Genomic DNA, 12,292 nt, shown 5'->3' with positions numbered 1-12,292 from the left:
TATTCCCCTCAAACCCCCATTTTCTCCCATATTTCCCTTCAAGCCCCCCCATTTCCCCTCATACTCCCCTCAACCCCCCCATTTCCCCTCATACTCCCCTCAAACCCCCCCATTTTCCCTCATATTCCCCTCAAACCCCCATTTTCTCCCATATTTCTCTTCAAGCCCCCCCATTTCCCCTCATACTCCCCTCAACCCCCCCATTTCCCCTCATATGCCCCCTCAAACCCCCCCATTTCCCCTCATACTCCCCTCAAACCCCCCCATTTCCCCTCATACTCCCCTCACGACCCCCATTTCCCCCCCTTCGCCCCCCGCATCCCCCCTCTCCTCCCGCCATTTCCCCTCAGCCGCCTCCCCCCCCCCGCCGGCCGCGCGCGCGACGCCTTTTCCCGCCCTTTTCCCGCCCCCGCGCATGCGCGCGCCCCCCCCGCGCGTGCGCAGCGCCCCTCCCGCCTCACCGCGCGTGCGCGCCCCTTCCCGCCTTTTCCCCACCGCCTCCTTAATTAATGCCTCATTAATTACCCCCCCCCCCGCGCGCCTATTAATGGCTCACTAATTAACCCCCCCCCATCCTTCGGCGCCTATTAACGGCTGATTAATTAACCCGGCGGGATCGTTATTAGCCTGAGCGGAAGGAGACTTCGACCTCTTCTGATGCGGTTGGTGATGCGGCCCTCGTTAACCCCCCTCGCTAATTAACACCCCCCCCCCCCCCGCACTAATTAACCCCTCCGTACGCTAATTAACTCCCGCCACGCTAATTAACCCACACACAGGGCCTTCCAACTACTCCTCGTTATACACGGGGACCGTCCCGCGCGCTGAGGGCGGGGTTAATCAGCTAATTAGCGCCCGAATTAATTAATTAGGGGGCGGGTAGCGTCCCAGTCAATTTAATTAACGGGATCGGGGGGTTGATGGTGAAGCAGCGGGGGGGGTTTCCCCTTGGGAGCGGGTGGTGGTGGGGTCAAAACGGCTTTCAAAGGCCTAAAATGGGTTGAAATGCTTAAAACCGGCGAATTTATGAGGTAAAGTGGGGTTAAAAACGGGTAAAAAAAAGGGAAAAACGGGTTTTTTAAAGCGGCCGCCGAGAGGCGGCGGCGGCTGAGGAGAGCGAGCGGCGGCGCCTTTAAGAGCGCGCCCCGCCCGCCGCCCCGCGCCCCGCCATTGGCCGCCGCCCCTCCGTCCCCGCCCCGCCATTGGCTGCCGCCCCTCCGTCCCCGCCCCGCCATTGGCCGCCTCTCCCCGCCTCTCCCCGCCCCCCCGCTCCCCCAGCCCCGCGCATGCGCGGTGTCGCGGCGGGCTGGGCGGGCGGCCATGGCGGCGCTGCGGGGCGGCGGCGGCGCGGGGCAGCGCGGGGCTGAGGCGGCGGCCGGAGGAACCGGAGCCGGAACCGGCGGGAGCGGGACCGGGGAAACGGGGCCGCCTTACGGCAACGGGTTGGGAGCGGCGGTGGGGCAGGAGGAGGCGGCGGCGGCGGCTTTAGGCGAGGCGGGGACCCGCGGGAGGGGCGGGGGAGGCCGGGGAGGAGGAGGAGGAGGAGGAGGAGGAGGAGGGGGGGGGGGGGGCGGCAGCAGCAGCAGCGCTGGGGGGGGGGGGCGGCCCGGGGGGCGCCGGGGCCGGGGGAGCCGCCGGTGTTGCCGCCGCCGCCGCTGCCGCCGCCCCGCATCCGCCTCACGAAGCTTCCGAGGAGTTGGAAGAGGAAGCGGGGTTGGGGGACGGAGATCCGGGGGACTCCGCCATCGAGGACCCGGTGAGGAGAAATGGGGGGGGGGGGGGGGCACGTGGGGTGAGGGACTTGGCGGGAAGGGGACGTGGGGAGGGTCCAGGGTCACGTGGGGGGGGTCTTTGGCCACGTGGGGCAGTTGGTTTGGGGGTGATGGGGCGTCCGGGGTCACGTGGGGGGAGGGGTTGGGGCGATGGGGGGGTCTGGGGTTACGTGGGGGGGGGTTTTGGTCACGTGGAGTAGGGGAGTTGGGGGTCTGGGGTCACGTGGGGGGTCTGGTCACGTGGGGCAGGGGGTTTGGGGGGTCCAGGGTCACGTGGGGGGGTCTTTGGTCACGTGGGGGTGGGGGGGGTTTGGGGGTGATTGAGGGATGATGGGGGGTCTGGGGTCACGTGGGGGGGGTGATGGGGGGGTCTGGCGTCATTTGGGGGGGGGTTTGGTCACGTGGGGCAGTGGGTCTGGGGGTGATGGGGGGGGTCTGGGGTCACGTGAGGTGAGGGAGGGGGTGGGAAGGAGCCACGTGGGGGGGGTCCACAGTCACGTGGGGGGGTCCAGGGTCACACGGGGGGGTTCCTTTGTCACGTGGGGGGGTCCAGGGTCCCGTAGGGCAGTGGGTTTGGGGGTGATGGGGGGGTCATTGGTCACCTGGGATTGGGTGTTTGGGGTCCCCCAGCCCTTGACCCCTGACCTTTGCCCCCCGCCCCAAGGAGCTGGAGGCCATCAAGGCCCGGGTACGGGAAATGGAAGAAGAGGCGGAAAAACTCAAAGAGCTCCAAAACGAAGTGGAGAAACAGATGAACATGAGCCCCCCGCCGGGCAACGGTGAGGCCCCCCCCGGGCGCGCCGTGGGGTGGGGTGGGGGCACCCCTGGGCGTCGGGGTCCCCCACCCATCCCCGCCCTGACCCCACCCGTTCCCCCCGCAGCCGGCCCGGTCATCATGTCCCTGGAGGAGAAAATGGAGGCGGACGCCCGCTCCATCTACGTGGGCAACGTGAGTGGGGGGGACGCTGGGGGGACACTGGGGGGGTGGGGGGCACCCACAGCCCCCCCAAATCATCGTACCCCCCCCCCCCAGGTGGATTATGGGGCCACGGCGGAGGAGCTGGAGGCCCACTTCCACGGCTGCGGCTCCGTCAACCGCGTCACCATCCTCTGCGACAAGTACAGCGGCCACCCCAAGGGGTGAGTCGGGGGACGCCCGGGTAACGGGGACCGCCCCCGCGCCACGCCCCTGCCACGCCCCTTTTCCTTCTAGGTTCGCCTACATCGAGTTCTCCGACAAGGAGTCGGTGCGGACGTCGATGGCGCTTGACGAGTCGCTGTTCCGCGGGCGGCAAATTAAGGTGAGGGCGTGGGGCGGGTGTGGCCGGGGTGGGGCGTGGCTACCGCCCGTCTCATTGACCCCGCCCTCCCCGCCTCGTTAAGGTGATCCCCAAACGAACCAACCGACCCGGCATCAGCACGACGGACCGGGGTTTTCCCCGCACCCGTTACCGGGGCCGCGGCGGCGGTTACAGCGCGACCCGCGCCCGCTTCTACAGCGGCTACAGTCGTCCTCGCGGGAGGGCCTACAGGTGGGCGGGGCCTCCGGGGTGGGGTGGGGGGGCCTCCAAAGCGGGTTGAGGGGTGTTGGGGTTCTCCAGGACGCAGTTGGGGTCCTCCCAGGGGGTGGTTGGGGTCTTGCAGAGTAGGTTGTGGGGTGTTGGGGTCCTCCACAAGATGGTTGTGGTTGTTCAGGACGTGGTTGAGGTTCTCCAAGGTGGGTTGAGGGGCGTTGGGGTCTCCAGGAGGTGGTTGGGGTCCTCCAGGGCGGATTAAGGGGTGTTGGGGTCCTCCAGGAGGTGGTTGGGGTCCTCCAAAGTGGGTTGAGGGGTGTTGGGGCCTCCCAGGAGGTGGTTGGGGTCCTCCAGGAGGTGGTTGGGGTCCTCCAAAGTGGGTTGAGGAGTGTTGGGGCCTCCCAGGAGGTGGTTGGGGTCCTCCAGGAGGTGGTTGGGGTCCTCCAGGGTGGGTTGAGGGGTGTTGGGGTCCTCCAGGAGGTGGTTGGGGTCCTCCAGGAGGTGGTTGGGGTCCTCCAGGAGGTGGTTGGGGTCCTCCAAAGTGGGTTGAGGGGTGCTGGGGTCCTCCAGGAGGTGGTTGGGGTCCTCCAGGAGGTGGTTGGGGTCCTCCGAAGTGGGTTGAGGGGTGTTGGGCTCTTCCAGGAGGTGGTTGTGGTTATGCAGGACGTAGTTGGGGTCCTCCAGGGTGGGTTGAGGGCTGTTGGGGTCCTCCAGGGTGGGCTGAGGGGTGTTGGGGTCCTCCAGGAGGTGGTTGGGGTCTTCCAGGGTGGGTTCAGGGGTGTTGGGGTCTTCCAGGAGGTTGTTGTGCTTATGCAGGACATAGTTGGGGTCCTCCAGGGTGGTTTGAGGGATGTTGGGGTCCTCCAGAAAGTGGTTGGGGTCCTACAGGGTGGCTTGAGTGGTGTTAGGGTCCTCCAGGAGGTGGTTGGGGTCCTACAGGGTGGCTTGAGTGGTGTTAGGGTCCTCCAGGAGGTAGTTGGGGTCCTCCAGGGAGGGTTGAGGAGTGTTGGGATTCTCCAGCGTGGGCTGAGGGGTGTTGGGGTCCTCCAGAGTGGACTGAGGGTACCTGGGGGTTCTCCAAAGCGGCCTTGAAGGTGTCTGGAGTCCTCCAAGGTGGGCTTGGGTCTTCCGAGGTAGGATGAGGGTACCTGGGACATGGTGGGGGTCCCCTGAGGCAGGCTGAGGGTTCTCCAGGACATGGTGGGGTTCTCCAGGGTGGGCTGATGGTACCTGGGTCCTCCAAGGTGGGGTGAGGTCCTCCAGGGTGAACTGGGGGGTGTTGGGGTTTCTAGCAAGGTTCCCTGGCATTGGTTGAGGGTATTTGGGTCCTCCAGGGTGGGGTGGAGTCCTCCAGGACAAGCTGTTGGTTCTCCAGGGTGGGGTGATGGTACTAAGGTCCTCTAAGGTGCCCTGAATTGGGGGTACCTTGGTCCTCCAAAGCTACCTGAGATCCTCCAAGGGGGGCTGAGGGTATTTTGGTTCTTCAAAGAGGACCAAGGTCCTCCAGCGTGGTCTGAAGAGGGGGTACCTTGCTCCTCCAAGGTGGTCTGAGGGTACTTTGGACCTCCAGGGTGGTCTGAGCTGGGGGTACTTTGGTCTTCCAAAGCTACCTGAGATCCTCCAAGGTGCGCTGAGGGTACTTTGGTGCTCCAAGGAGGACCAAGGTCCTCCAGGGTGGTCTGAAGAGGGGGTACCTCGGTCCTCCAAGGTGGTCTGAGGGTACTTTGGACCTCCAGGGTGGTCTGATCTGGGGGTACCTTGGTCGTCCCAAGCCACCTGAGATTCTCCAAGGTGGACTGATGGTACTTTGATCCTCCAAGGAAGACCGAGGTCCTCCAGGGTGGTCTGAAGAGGGGGTACCTTGGTCCTCCAAAGTGGTCTGAGAGTACTTTGGACCTCCAAGGTCCTCCAGGGTGGTCTGAGCTGGGGGTACCTTGGTCCTCCAAAGCCACCTGAGATCCTCCAAGGTGGGCCGAGGGTACTTTGGTCCTCCAAGGAGGTCTGAAGAGGGGGGTACCTTAGTCCTCCAAGCCCCCCCCGAGGTCCTCCAGGATGGCCACGCCCCCCCAACCCCACCCCCCCCCTAACCCCGCCCCCCTCGTCTCCACAGGGGCCGGGCCAGAGCCACCTCATGGTACTCCCCCTATTAGTCCGGGGCTCCCCCCGAACCGCCGCAGCCGGACGCCGCCGCCGCCGTGGGGGCGGGGGGCCATGGGGGGGGGGGGAGGGGTGCCGCCCCGCGTGGCCCCTCCCCCACGCGCCCCCTTCCCCTCCCCCCCCTCCTTTTCTCCCCCCCTCCCCCCCCAAGGTTTGAGTGTGTTTATCGTTGCAGGTGGCGGAGCCGGAGGGGCCGGGCAGGGCCGGACGTCGCCGGGGGGCGGGGGCGGGGTTCGGGGGGGGCCCCCGCGCTGTGGGGGGGTGTTTTTTTTTGGGGGGGGGGGTAATAAAGTGGCCCCGGGGGGAGACGAGGTGTGTCTGTGCTGTCAGCCACGGCGGGGGGCTGGGGGGGCGCACAGGGGGTTCTCTGGGCTGGGGCGGTGGTGGCTCGGTCCTCCGAGGGGGGGCTGAGGTCCTCCAGGAGGGGCCGGTGACTCGGTCCTCCAAGGAGGTCCTCCAGGCCAGGCAGAAGGTGGCTCGGTCCTCCAAGGAGGGGCCGGTGATTCAGTCCTCCAAGGAGGTCCTCCAGGCCAGGCAGAAGGTGACTCGGTCCTCCAAGGTGGTCCTCCAGGTCAGGCAGAAGGTGACTCGGTCCTCCAAGGTGGTCCTCCAGGTCAGGCAGAAGGTGACACAGTCCTCCAAGGAGGTCCTCCAGGCCAGGCAGAAGGTGACTCGGTCCTCCAAGGTGGTCCTCCAGGTCAGGCAGAAGGTGACTCGGTCCTCCAGGTCAGGCAGAAGGTGGCTCAGTCCTCCGAGGAGGTCCTCCAGGCCAGGCAGAAGGTGACTCGGTCCTCCAGGCCAGGCAGAAGGTGACTCGGTCCTCCAAGGAAGTCCTCCAGGTCAGGCAGAAGGTGACTCGGTCCTCCAAGGTGGTCCTCCAGGTCAGGCAGAAGGTGACTCGGTCCTCCAGGCCAGGCAGAAGGTGACTCGGTCCTCCAAGGAGGTCCTCCAGGCCAGGCAGAAGGTGACTCGGTCCTCCAAGGTGGTCCTCCAGGTCAGGCAGAAGGTGACTCGGTCCTCCAGGTCAGGCAGAAGGTGACTCGGTCCTCCAAGGAGGTCCTCCAGGTCAGGCAGAAGGTGACTCAGTCCTCCAAGGAGGTCCTCCAGGCCAGGCAGAAGGTGACTTGGTCCTCCAAGGAGGTCCTCCAGGCCAGGTCAGGCAGAAGGTGACTTGGTCCTCCAGGCCAGGCAGAAGGTGAATCGGTCCTCCAAGGAGGTCCTCCAGGCCAGGCAGAAGGTGACACAGTCCTCCAAGGAGGTCCTCCAGGCCAGGCAGAAGGTGACCTGGTCCTCCAAGGTGGTCCTCCAGGTCAGGCAGAAGGTGACTCGGTCCTCCAGGTCAGGCAGAAGGTGGCTCAGTCCTCCGAGGAGGTTCTCCAGGTCAGGCAGAAGGTGACTCGGTCCTCCAAGGAGGTCCTCCAGGCCAGGCAGAAGGTGACTCGGTCCTCCAAGGTGCAGAGAAGGTTTTCCAGGTCAGGCAGAAGAAGGTGGCTCAGTCCTCCAATACACGCAGAAGTCATCGAAGGCAGGCAGAGGTCCTCCAGGCCAGGCAGAAGGTGACTTGGTCCTTCAAGATGGTCCTTCAGGACAGGCAGAAGGCAACAGGTCTCCAAGACAGGACTGAGGTCCTCCAGGACAGGCAGAAGGTGACAGTTCTCCATGGTGGGACCAAGGTCCTCCAGGTCAGGGAGAAGATCAAAGTAGGAAGAAGGTTCTCTAGGACAGGCAGAAGGTGACACAGTCCTCCGAGGAGGTCCTGCAGGCCAGGCAGAAGGTGACCTGGTCCTCCGAGGAGGTCCTCCAGGTCAGGCAGAAGGTGACCTGGTCTTCTGAGGTGGAGATGAGGTCCTCCAGGCCAGGCAGGAGCTAAGTCCTTCAAGGTGGTCCTCCAAGGAGGTCCTGCAGGCCAGGCAGAAGGTGACCTGGTCCTCCGAGGAGGTCCTGCAGGCCAGGCAGAAGGTGACCTGGTCCTCCGAGGAGGTCCTCCAGGCCAGGCAGAAGGTGACCTGGACCTCCAGGATGGAGAGGAGGTCCTCCCGGCCAGGCAGGAGATGAGGTGAAGTTGAGGTTCTCCAGGGCAGGTGGAGGGTGTTGGGGAGGTGGGGAGTGTCCCAGCACCTCCCAGTTGCTCCCAGTTTCTCCCAGTAACCTTCCCCAGGCACTCCCAGGTGCCCCCATGTGCTTCCCAGTCACTTCCCAGTAGCTCCCAGTGTTCCCCAGTCACCCCCCAGTGCCTCCCAGTTGCTCCACAGTGCCTCCCACTATCTCCCACTTGCCCCCAGTGCCTCCCACCCCCGCCCCCGAGCAGCTCCTAGTGCCTCCCAGTCAATCCCAGTTGCCCCTAGCCCCCCTCCCCAAGTGCCTCCCAGTCAATCCCAGTTGGCCGGAGCCCCCTCCCAGTCAATCCCAGTTGCCTCTACCCCCTCCCAGTCAATCCCAGTTGGCCCCAGGCCGCCTCCCAGTCAATCCCAGTTGCTCCTAGTCACCTCGCAGTAGCTCCCAGTGCTCCCCAGTCACCTCCCAGTCAATCCCAGTGCTCCCCAGTCACCCCCCAATGCCTCCCAGTCAATCCCAGTCGCCCCTAGCCCCCCCCCAGTGCCTCCCAGTCGCCCCAGTTGCTCCCAGTCACCTTGCAGTAGCTCGCAGTGCTCCCCAGTCACCTCCCAGTCAATCCCAGTTGGCCCCAGCCCCCTCGCAGTCACCCGTAGCCCCCCCCAGTGCCTCCCAGTAGCCCCCCCAGTAGCTCCCAGTGCCTCCCAGTCAATCCCAGTTGCCCCAGCTGCTTCCCAGTTACCTCCCAGTAGCTCCCAGTGCTCCCCAGTCACCTCCCAGTCAATTCCAGTGCTCCCCAGTCAATCCCAGTTGCCCCTAGCCCCGCCCCCAGTGCCTCCCAGTTGCCCCAGCTGCTTCCCAGTTGCTCCCAGTCACCTCGCAGTAGCTCCCAGTGCTCCCCAGTCAATCCCAGTTGGCCCCAGCCCCCTCCCAGTGCCTCCCAGTCAATCCCAGTCACCCCTAGCCCCCTCCCAGTAGCCCCCCCAGCAGCTCCCAGTTCCCCCCCCAGCCCCTCCCGCTCCCTCCCAGTCCCTGCACAATGTCCCTTTGTCACCCGTCCCCGTGGCGCCTGTCACGGGGGGGACCCACGTGTCCCATTGTGTCCCCCCCCCCCCCAGGTCCCCCCGCTATGGGGCAGCAGGAGCCGGCCGGGGCCTTCGACTTGGGGGTCCTGCGCACCCCCAAGGGGCTGCTGCTGGGGGCCCAGCTGGTGGGGGGCTGGGGGGGGCTGGGGGGCTCTATGGGGGTGCCGGGGGTGCTTTGGGGGTGCTGGGGGGCTCTATGGGGGTGCCAGGGGTGCTTTGGGGGTGCTGGGGGGCTCTATGGGGGTGCTGGGGGTGCTATGGGGGTGCTGGGGGGCTCTATGGGGGTGCTGGGGGTGCTATGGGGGTGCTGGGGGGCTCTATGGGGGTGCCGGGGGTGCTGTGGGGCACTGTGGGGTGCTATGGGGGTGCCGGGGGTGCCATGGGGCACTGGGGTGCTGGGGGGGTGCTGGGGGTGCCGTGGGGCACTGGGGTGCTGGGGGGGTGCTGGGGGTGCCGTGGGGCACTGTGGGGTGCTATGGGGGTGCTGGGGGTGCTGTGGGGTGCTGTGGGGGTGCTGGGGGTGCTATGGGGGTGCTGGGGGTGCTGTGGGGTGCTGTGGGGGTGCTGGGGATGCTATGGGGGTGCTGTGGGGGTGCTGGGGGTGCTATGGGGGTGCTGTGGGGCACTGTGGGGTGCTATGGGGGTGCCGGGGGTGCCATGGGGCACTGGGGTGCTGGGGGGTGCTATGGGGTGCTGGGGGGTGCTATGGGGGTGGTGGGGGTGCTTTGGGGGTGCCATGGGGTGCTGTGGGGCATGTGGGGTGCTATGGGGGTGCTGGGGGTGCCATGGGGCACTGTGGGGTGCTTTGGGGGTGCTATGGGGTGCTATGGGGGTGCCGGGGGTGCCATGGGGCACTGTGGGGCTCTATGGGGGTGCTGGGGGTGCTTTGGGGGTGCCGTGGGGCACTGGGGTGCTATGGGAGTGCTGGGGGGGTGCTGGGGGTGCTATGGGGCACTGTGGGGTGCTCTGGGGGTGCCATGGGGTGCTGGGGGGCCCTGGGGGGCTCTATGGGGGTGCTGGGGGTGCCATGGAGCACTGTGGGGTGCTATGGGGGTGCTTTGGGGGTGCTATGGGGGTGCTGAGGGTGCCGTGGGGCACTGTGGGGGTGCTGGGGGTGCGTTGGGGGTGCTATGGGGCAGTGGGGTGCTGTGGGGGTGCTGTGGGGCTCTATGGGGGTGCTGGGGGGCTCTGGGGGTGCTCTGGGGGGTGCTTTGGGGGTGCCGTGGGGCTATGGGGGTGCCATGGGGGGTGCTGTGGGGTTTTACTGGGGGTGCCGTGGGCGCTGTGGGGTGGCTACGGGGTGGCTGTGGGGAGGCTGTGGGGCTCTGTGGGGCTCTGTGGGGCGGCTATGGGGCAGCTATGGGGCGCTGTGGGGCGCTGTGGGGTGGCTGTGGGGCTCTGTGGGGCAGCTATGGGGCGCTGTGGGGCGGCTGTGGGGCGCTGTGGGGCGGCTGTGGGGCGCTGTGGGGCGGCTGTGGGGCTCTGTGGGGCGGCTATGGGGCACTGTGGGGCGGCTGTGGGGCGGCTGTGGGGCGCTGTGGGGCGGCTGTGGGGCGCTGTGGGGTGCTGTGGAGCTCTGTGGGGCGGCTATGGGGCACTGTGGGGCTCTGTGGGGCTCTGTGGGGTGGCTGTGGGGCGCTGTGGGGCGGCTATGGGGCTCTGTGGGGCGCTGTGGGGCTCTGTGGGGCGCTGTGGGGCGCTGTGGGGCGCTGTGGGGCGGCTATGGGGCTCTGTGGGGCGCTGTGGGGCTCTGTGGGGCGCTGTGGGGCTCTGTGGGGTGGCTGTGGGGCGCTGTGGGGCGGCTATGGGGCTCTGTGGGGCTCTGTGGGGCTCTGTGGGGCTCTGTGGGGCGCTGTGGGGCGCTGTGGGGCGCTGTGGGGCGCTGCGGGTCCCCACGGGGGTGCCCCCGGCCCCCGCGGGGTGGCCGCGCCCCCCACGCCCCCCGTGCCCCCCAGGCGCTGTGTGGGGCGGTCGTGGGGCTGCTGGCCCCCCCCGCGCCCCCCACGCTGGCCCCGGCGCTGCTGCAGGCCCTGGGGGGGGCGGCGGCCCTGGGGGGGCGGCTGCTGCGGGACCCCCCCCGCCTGCCCCGCGGCTACGGGCCCTGCCTGGTAGGTGGCCCCCGGCCGCCCCCCCTCTGCCCCAGGCGTCCCCGCGGCGTCCACCTGGGCATCTCCTGGCGTCCCCTCTCTTGTCCCCATGGTGTCCCCCATGGTGTCGTCTTGTCCCCATGGTGTCCTCCATGGTGTCTTCTTCTTGTCCCCATGGTGTCCCCCATGGTGTCGTCTTGTCCCCATGGTGTCCCCCCATGGTGTCCTCCTCATGTCCCCTCTCTTGTCCCCATGGTGTCCCCCATGGTGTCTTCTTCTTGTCCCCATGGTGTCCCCCATGGTATCCTTCTCGTGTCCTCGTGGTGTCCCCCCATGGTGTCTTCTTGTCCCCATGGTGTCCCCCATGGTGTCGTCTTCTTGTCCCCATTGTGTCCTTCTCGTGTCCTCGTGGTGTCCCCCATGGTGTCCTTCTCATGTCCCCTCTCATGTCCCCATGGTGTCCCCCATGGTGTCCTTCATAGTGTCCTTGCCATGTCCCCATGGTGTCCCCCCATGGTGTCTTCTTCTTGTCCCCATGGTGTCCCCCATGGTGTCCTTCTCTTGTCCCCGTGGTGTCCCCCATGGTGTCCTTCTCGTGTCCCCCATAGTGTCCCCCATGGTGTCCTTCTCTTGTCCCCATGGTGTCCTTGCCATGTCCCCATGGTGTCCCTCATGGTGTCCCCCATGGTGTCCTTCTCGTGTTCCCCATGGTATCTCCCCAGGGTGTCCTTCTCTTGTCCCCATGGTGTCCCTCCATGGTGTCGTCTTCATGTCCCCATGGTGTCCCCCATGGTGTCCTTCTCATGTCCCCATGGTGTCCCCCATGGTGTCCTTCTCTTGTCCTCATCGTGTCCCCCATGGTGTCCTTCTCTTGTCCCCATGGTGTCACCCATGGTGTCCCCCATGGTGTCCTTCTCTTGTCCCCATGGTGTCCCCCATGGTGTCGTCTTCATGTCCCCATGGTGTCCCCCATGGTGTCCCCTCTCCTGTCCCCACGGTGTCCCCCATGGTGTCCCCTCACGTCCCCTCTCACGTCCCCCCTGTCCCCCCCAGGACCTCCTCCGGGCCGTCAGCGGGACCATCATCTTCCTTGTCGTGGCTCTGGTGGCCCTGGCCGCCTCCCGGGACGCCTTGGCCGCCACCACCTTTGTGAGTGCCCCACCCCGTGCCCCACCCACCCCATGCCCCGCCCCCCTGCCTGACCAAACCCCGCCCCCTTTTCTTCCTCCCCAGACCTTCAGCCTCATCCTCTCCTTCCTCTTCGCCTTCGACGCCTTCGTCACCTACCGCACCGAGGTGGCCCCGGCGGTGGGACCCCCAGGTGGGCGGGGCCCTTGGGCTGGGGGAGGGGCGGGGCCCTGAGGGTGGGGGAGGGGCGGGGACCTGGGCCCTCATCGTCCACCATCTTCTCCAACCCCTTCTCTTTCTCTTCCAGACCCCGACGTGGACTCAACCTAATTGGACGCCCCACCCCCCCCCGGCCCCTCCTCCAAACATAATGCCCCGCCCCGTAGCCCCGCCCCGTAGCCCCGCCCCGTAGCCCCGCCCCATAACCACCCCCTAGCCCCCCTCCCCCCGATTTTGGGCGCCATTTAAAGCCTCTTCCACGCCTGATGCTTCTCTGT

The 12,292-nt window shown here is 66.8% G+C and overlaps 1 protein-coding gene and 1 long non-coding RNA gene across 3 annotated transcripts; both read left to right on the top strand.

Moving 5' to 3' along the window:
- Nucleotides 1-1,598: 1,598 nt before the first annotated feature.
- On the top strand, nt 1,599-5,609 carry PABPN1 (poly(A) binding protein nuclear 1). The gene is made up of 7 exons (XM_075135255.1): nt 1,599-1,756; nt 2,437-2,551; nt 2,654-2,721; nt 2,806-2,912; nt 2,986-3,073; nt 3,156-3,304; nt 5,397-5,609. The coding sequence occupies exons 2-7, from the start codon at nt 2,470-2,472 to the stop codon at nt 5,434-5,436; spliced, it is 534 nt and encodes a 177-aa protein (XP_074991356.1). The 5' UTR covers nt 1,599-1,756; nt 2,437-2,469; the 3' UTR covers nt 5,437-5,609.
- Nucleotides 5,610-6,615: 1,006 nt separating this feature from the next.
- LOC142074557 (uncharacterized) lies at nt 6,616-12,278 on the top strand. 2 transcript variants are annotated; one of them, XR_012670637.1, is made up of 5 exons: nt 6,616-6,764; nt 6,836-7,499; nt 11,721-11,816; nt 11,901-11,988; nt 12,103-12,278. It is a non-coding gene; the product is annotated as an uncharacterized LOC142074557 (long non-coding RNA). The 2 variants fall into 2 exon arrangements; XR_012670638.1 differs by lacking the exon at nt 6,616-6,764 and having other exon boundaries at nt 6,793-7,499.
- The last annotated feature ends 14 nt before the right edge of the window (nt 12,279-12,292 follow it).

Source organism: Calonectris borealis, chromosome 38 (assembly GCF_964195595.1).
Source record: "Calonectris borealis chromosome 38, bCalBor7.hap1.2, whole genome shotgun sequence".
NCBI classification, from domain to species: domain Eukaryota; kingdom Metazoa; phylum Chordata; class Aves; order Procellariiformes; family Procellariidae; genus Calonectris; species Calonectris borealis.
This window is presented reverse-complemented; position numbering and strand designations above follow the sequence as displayed.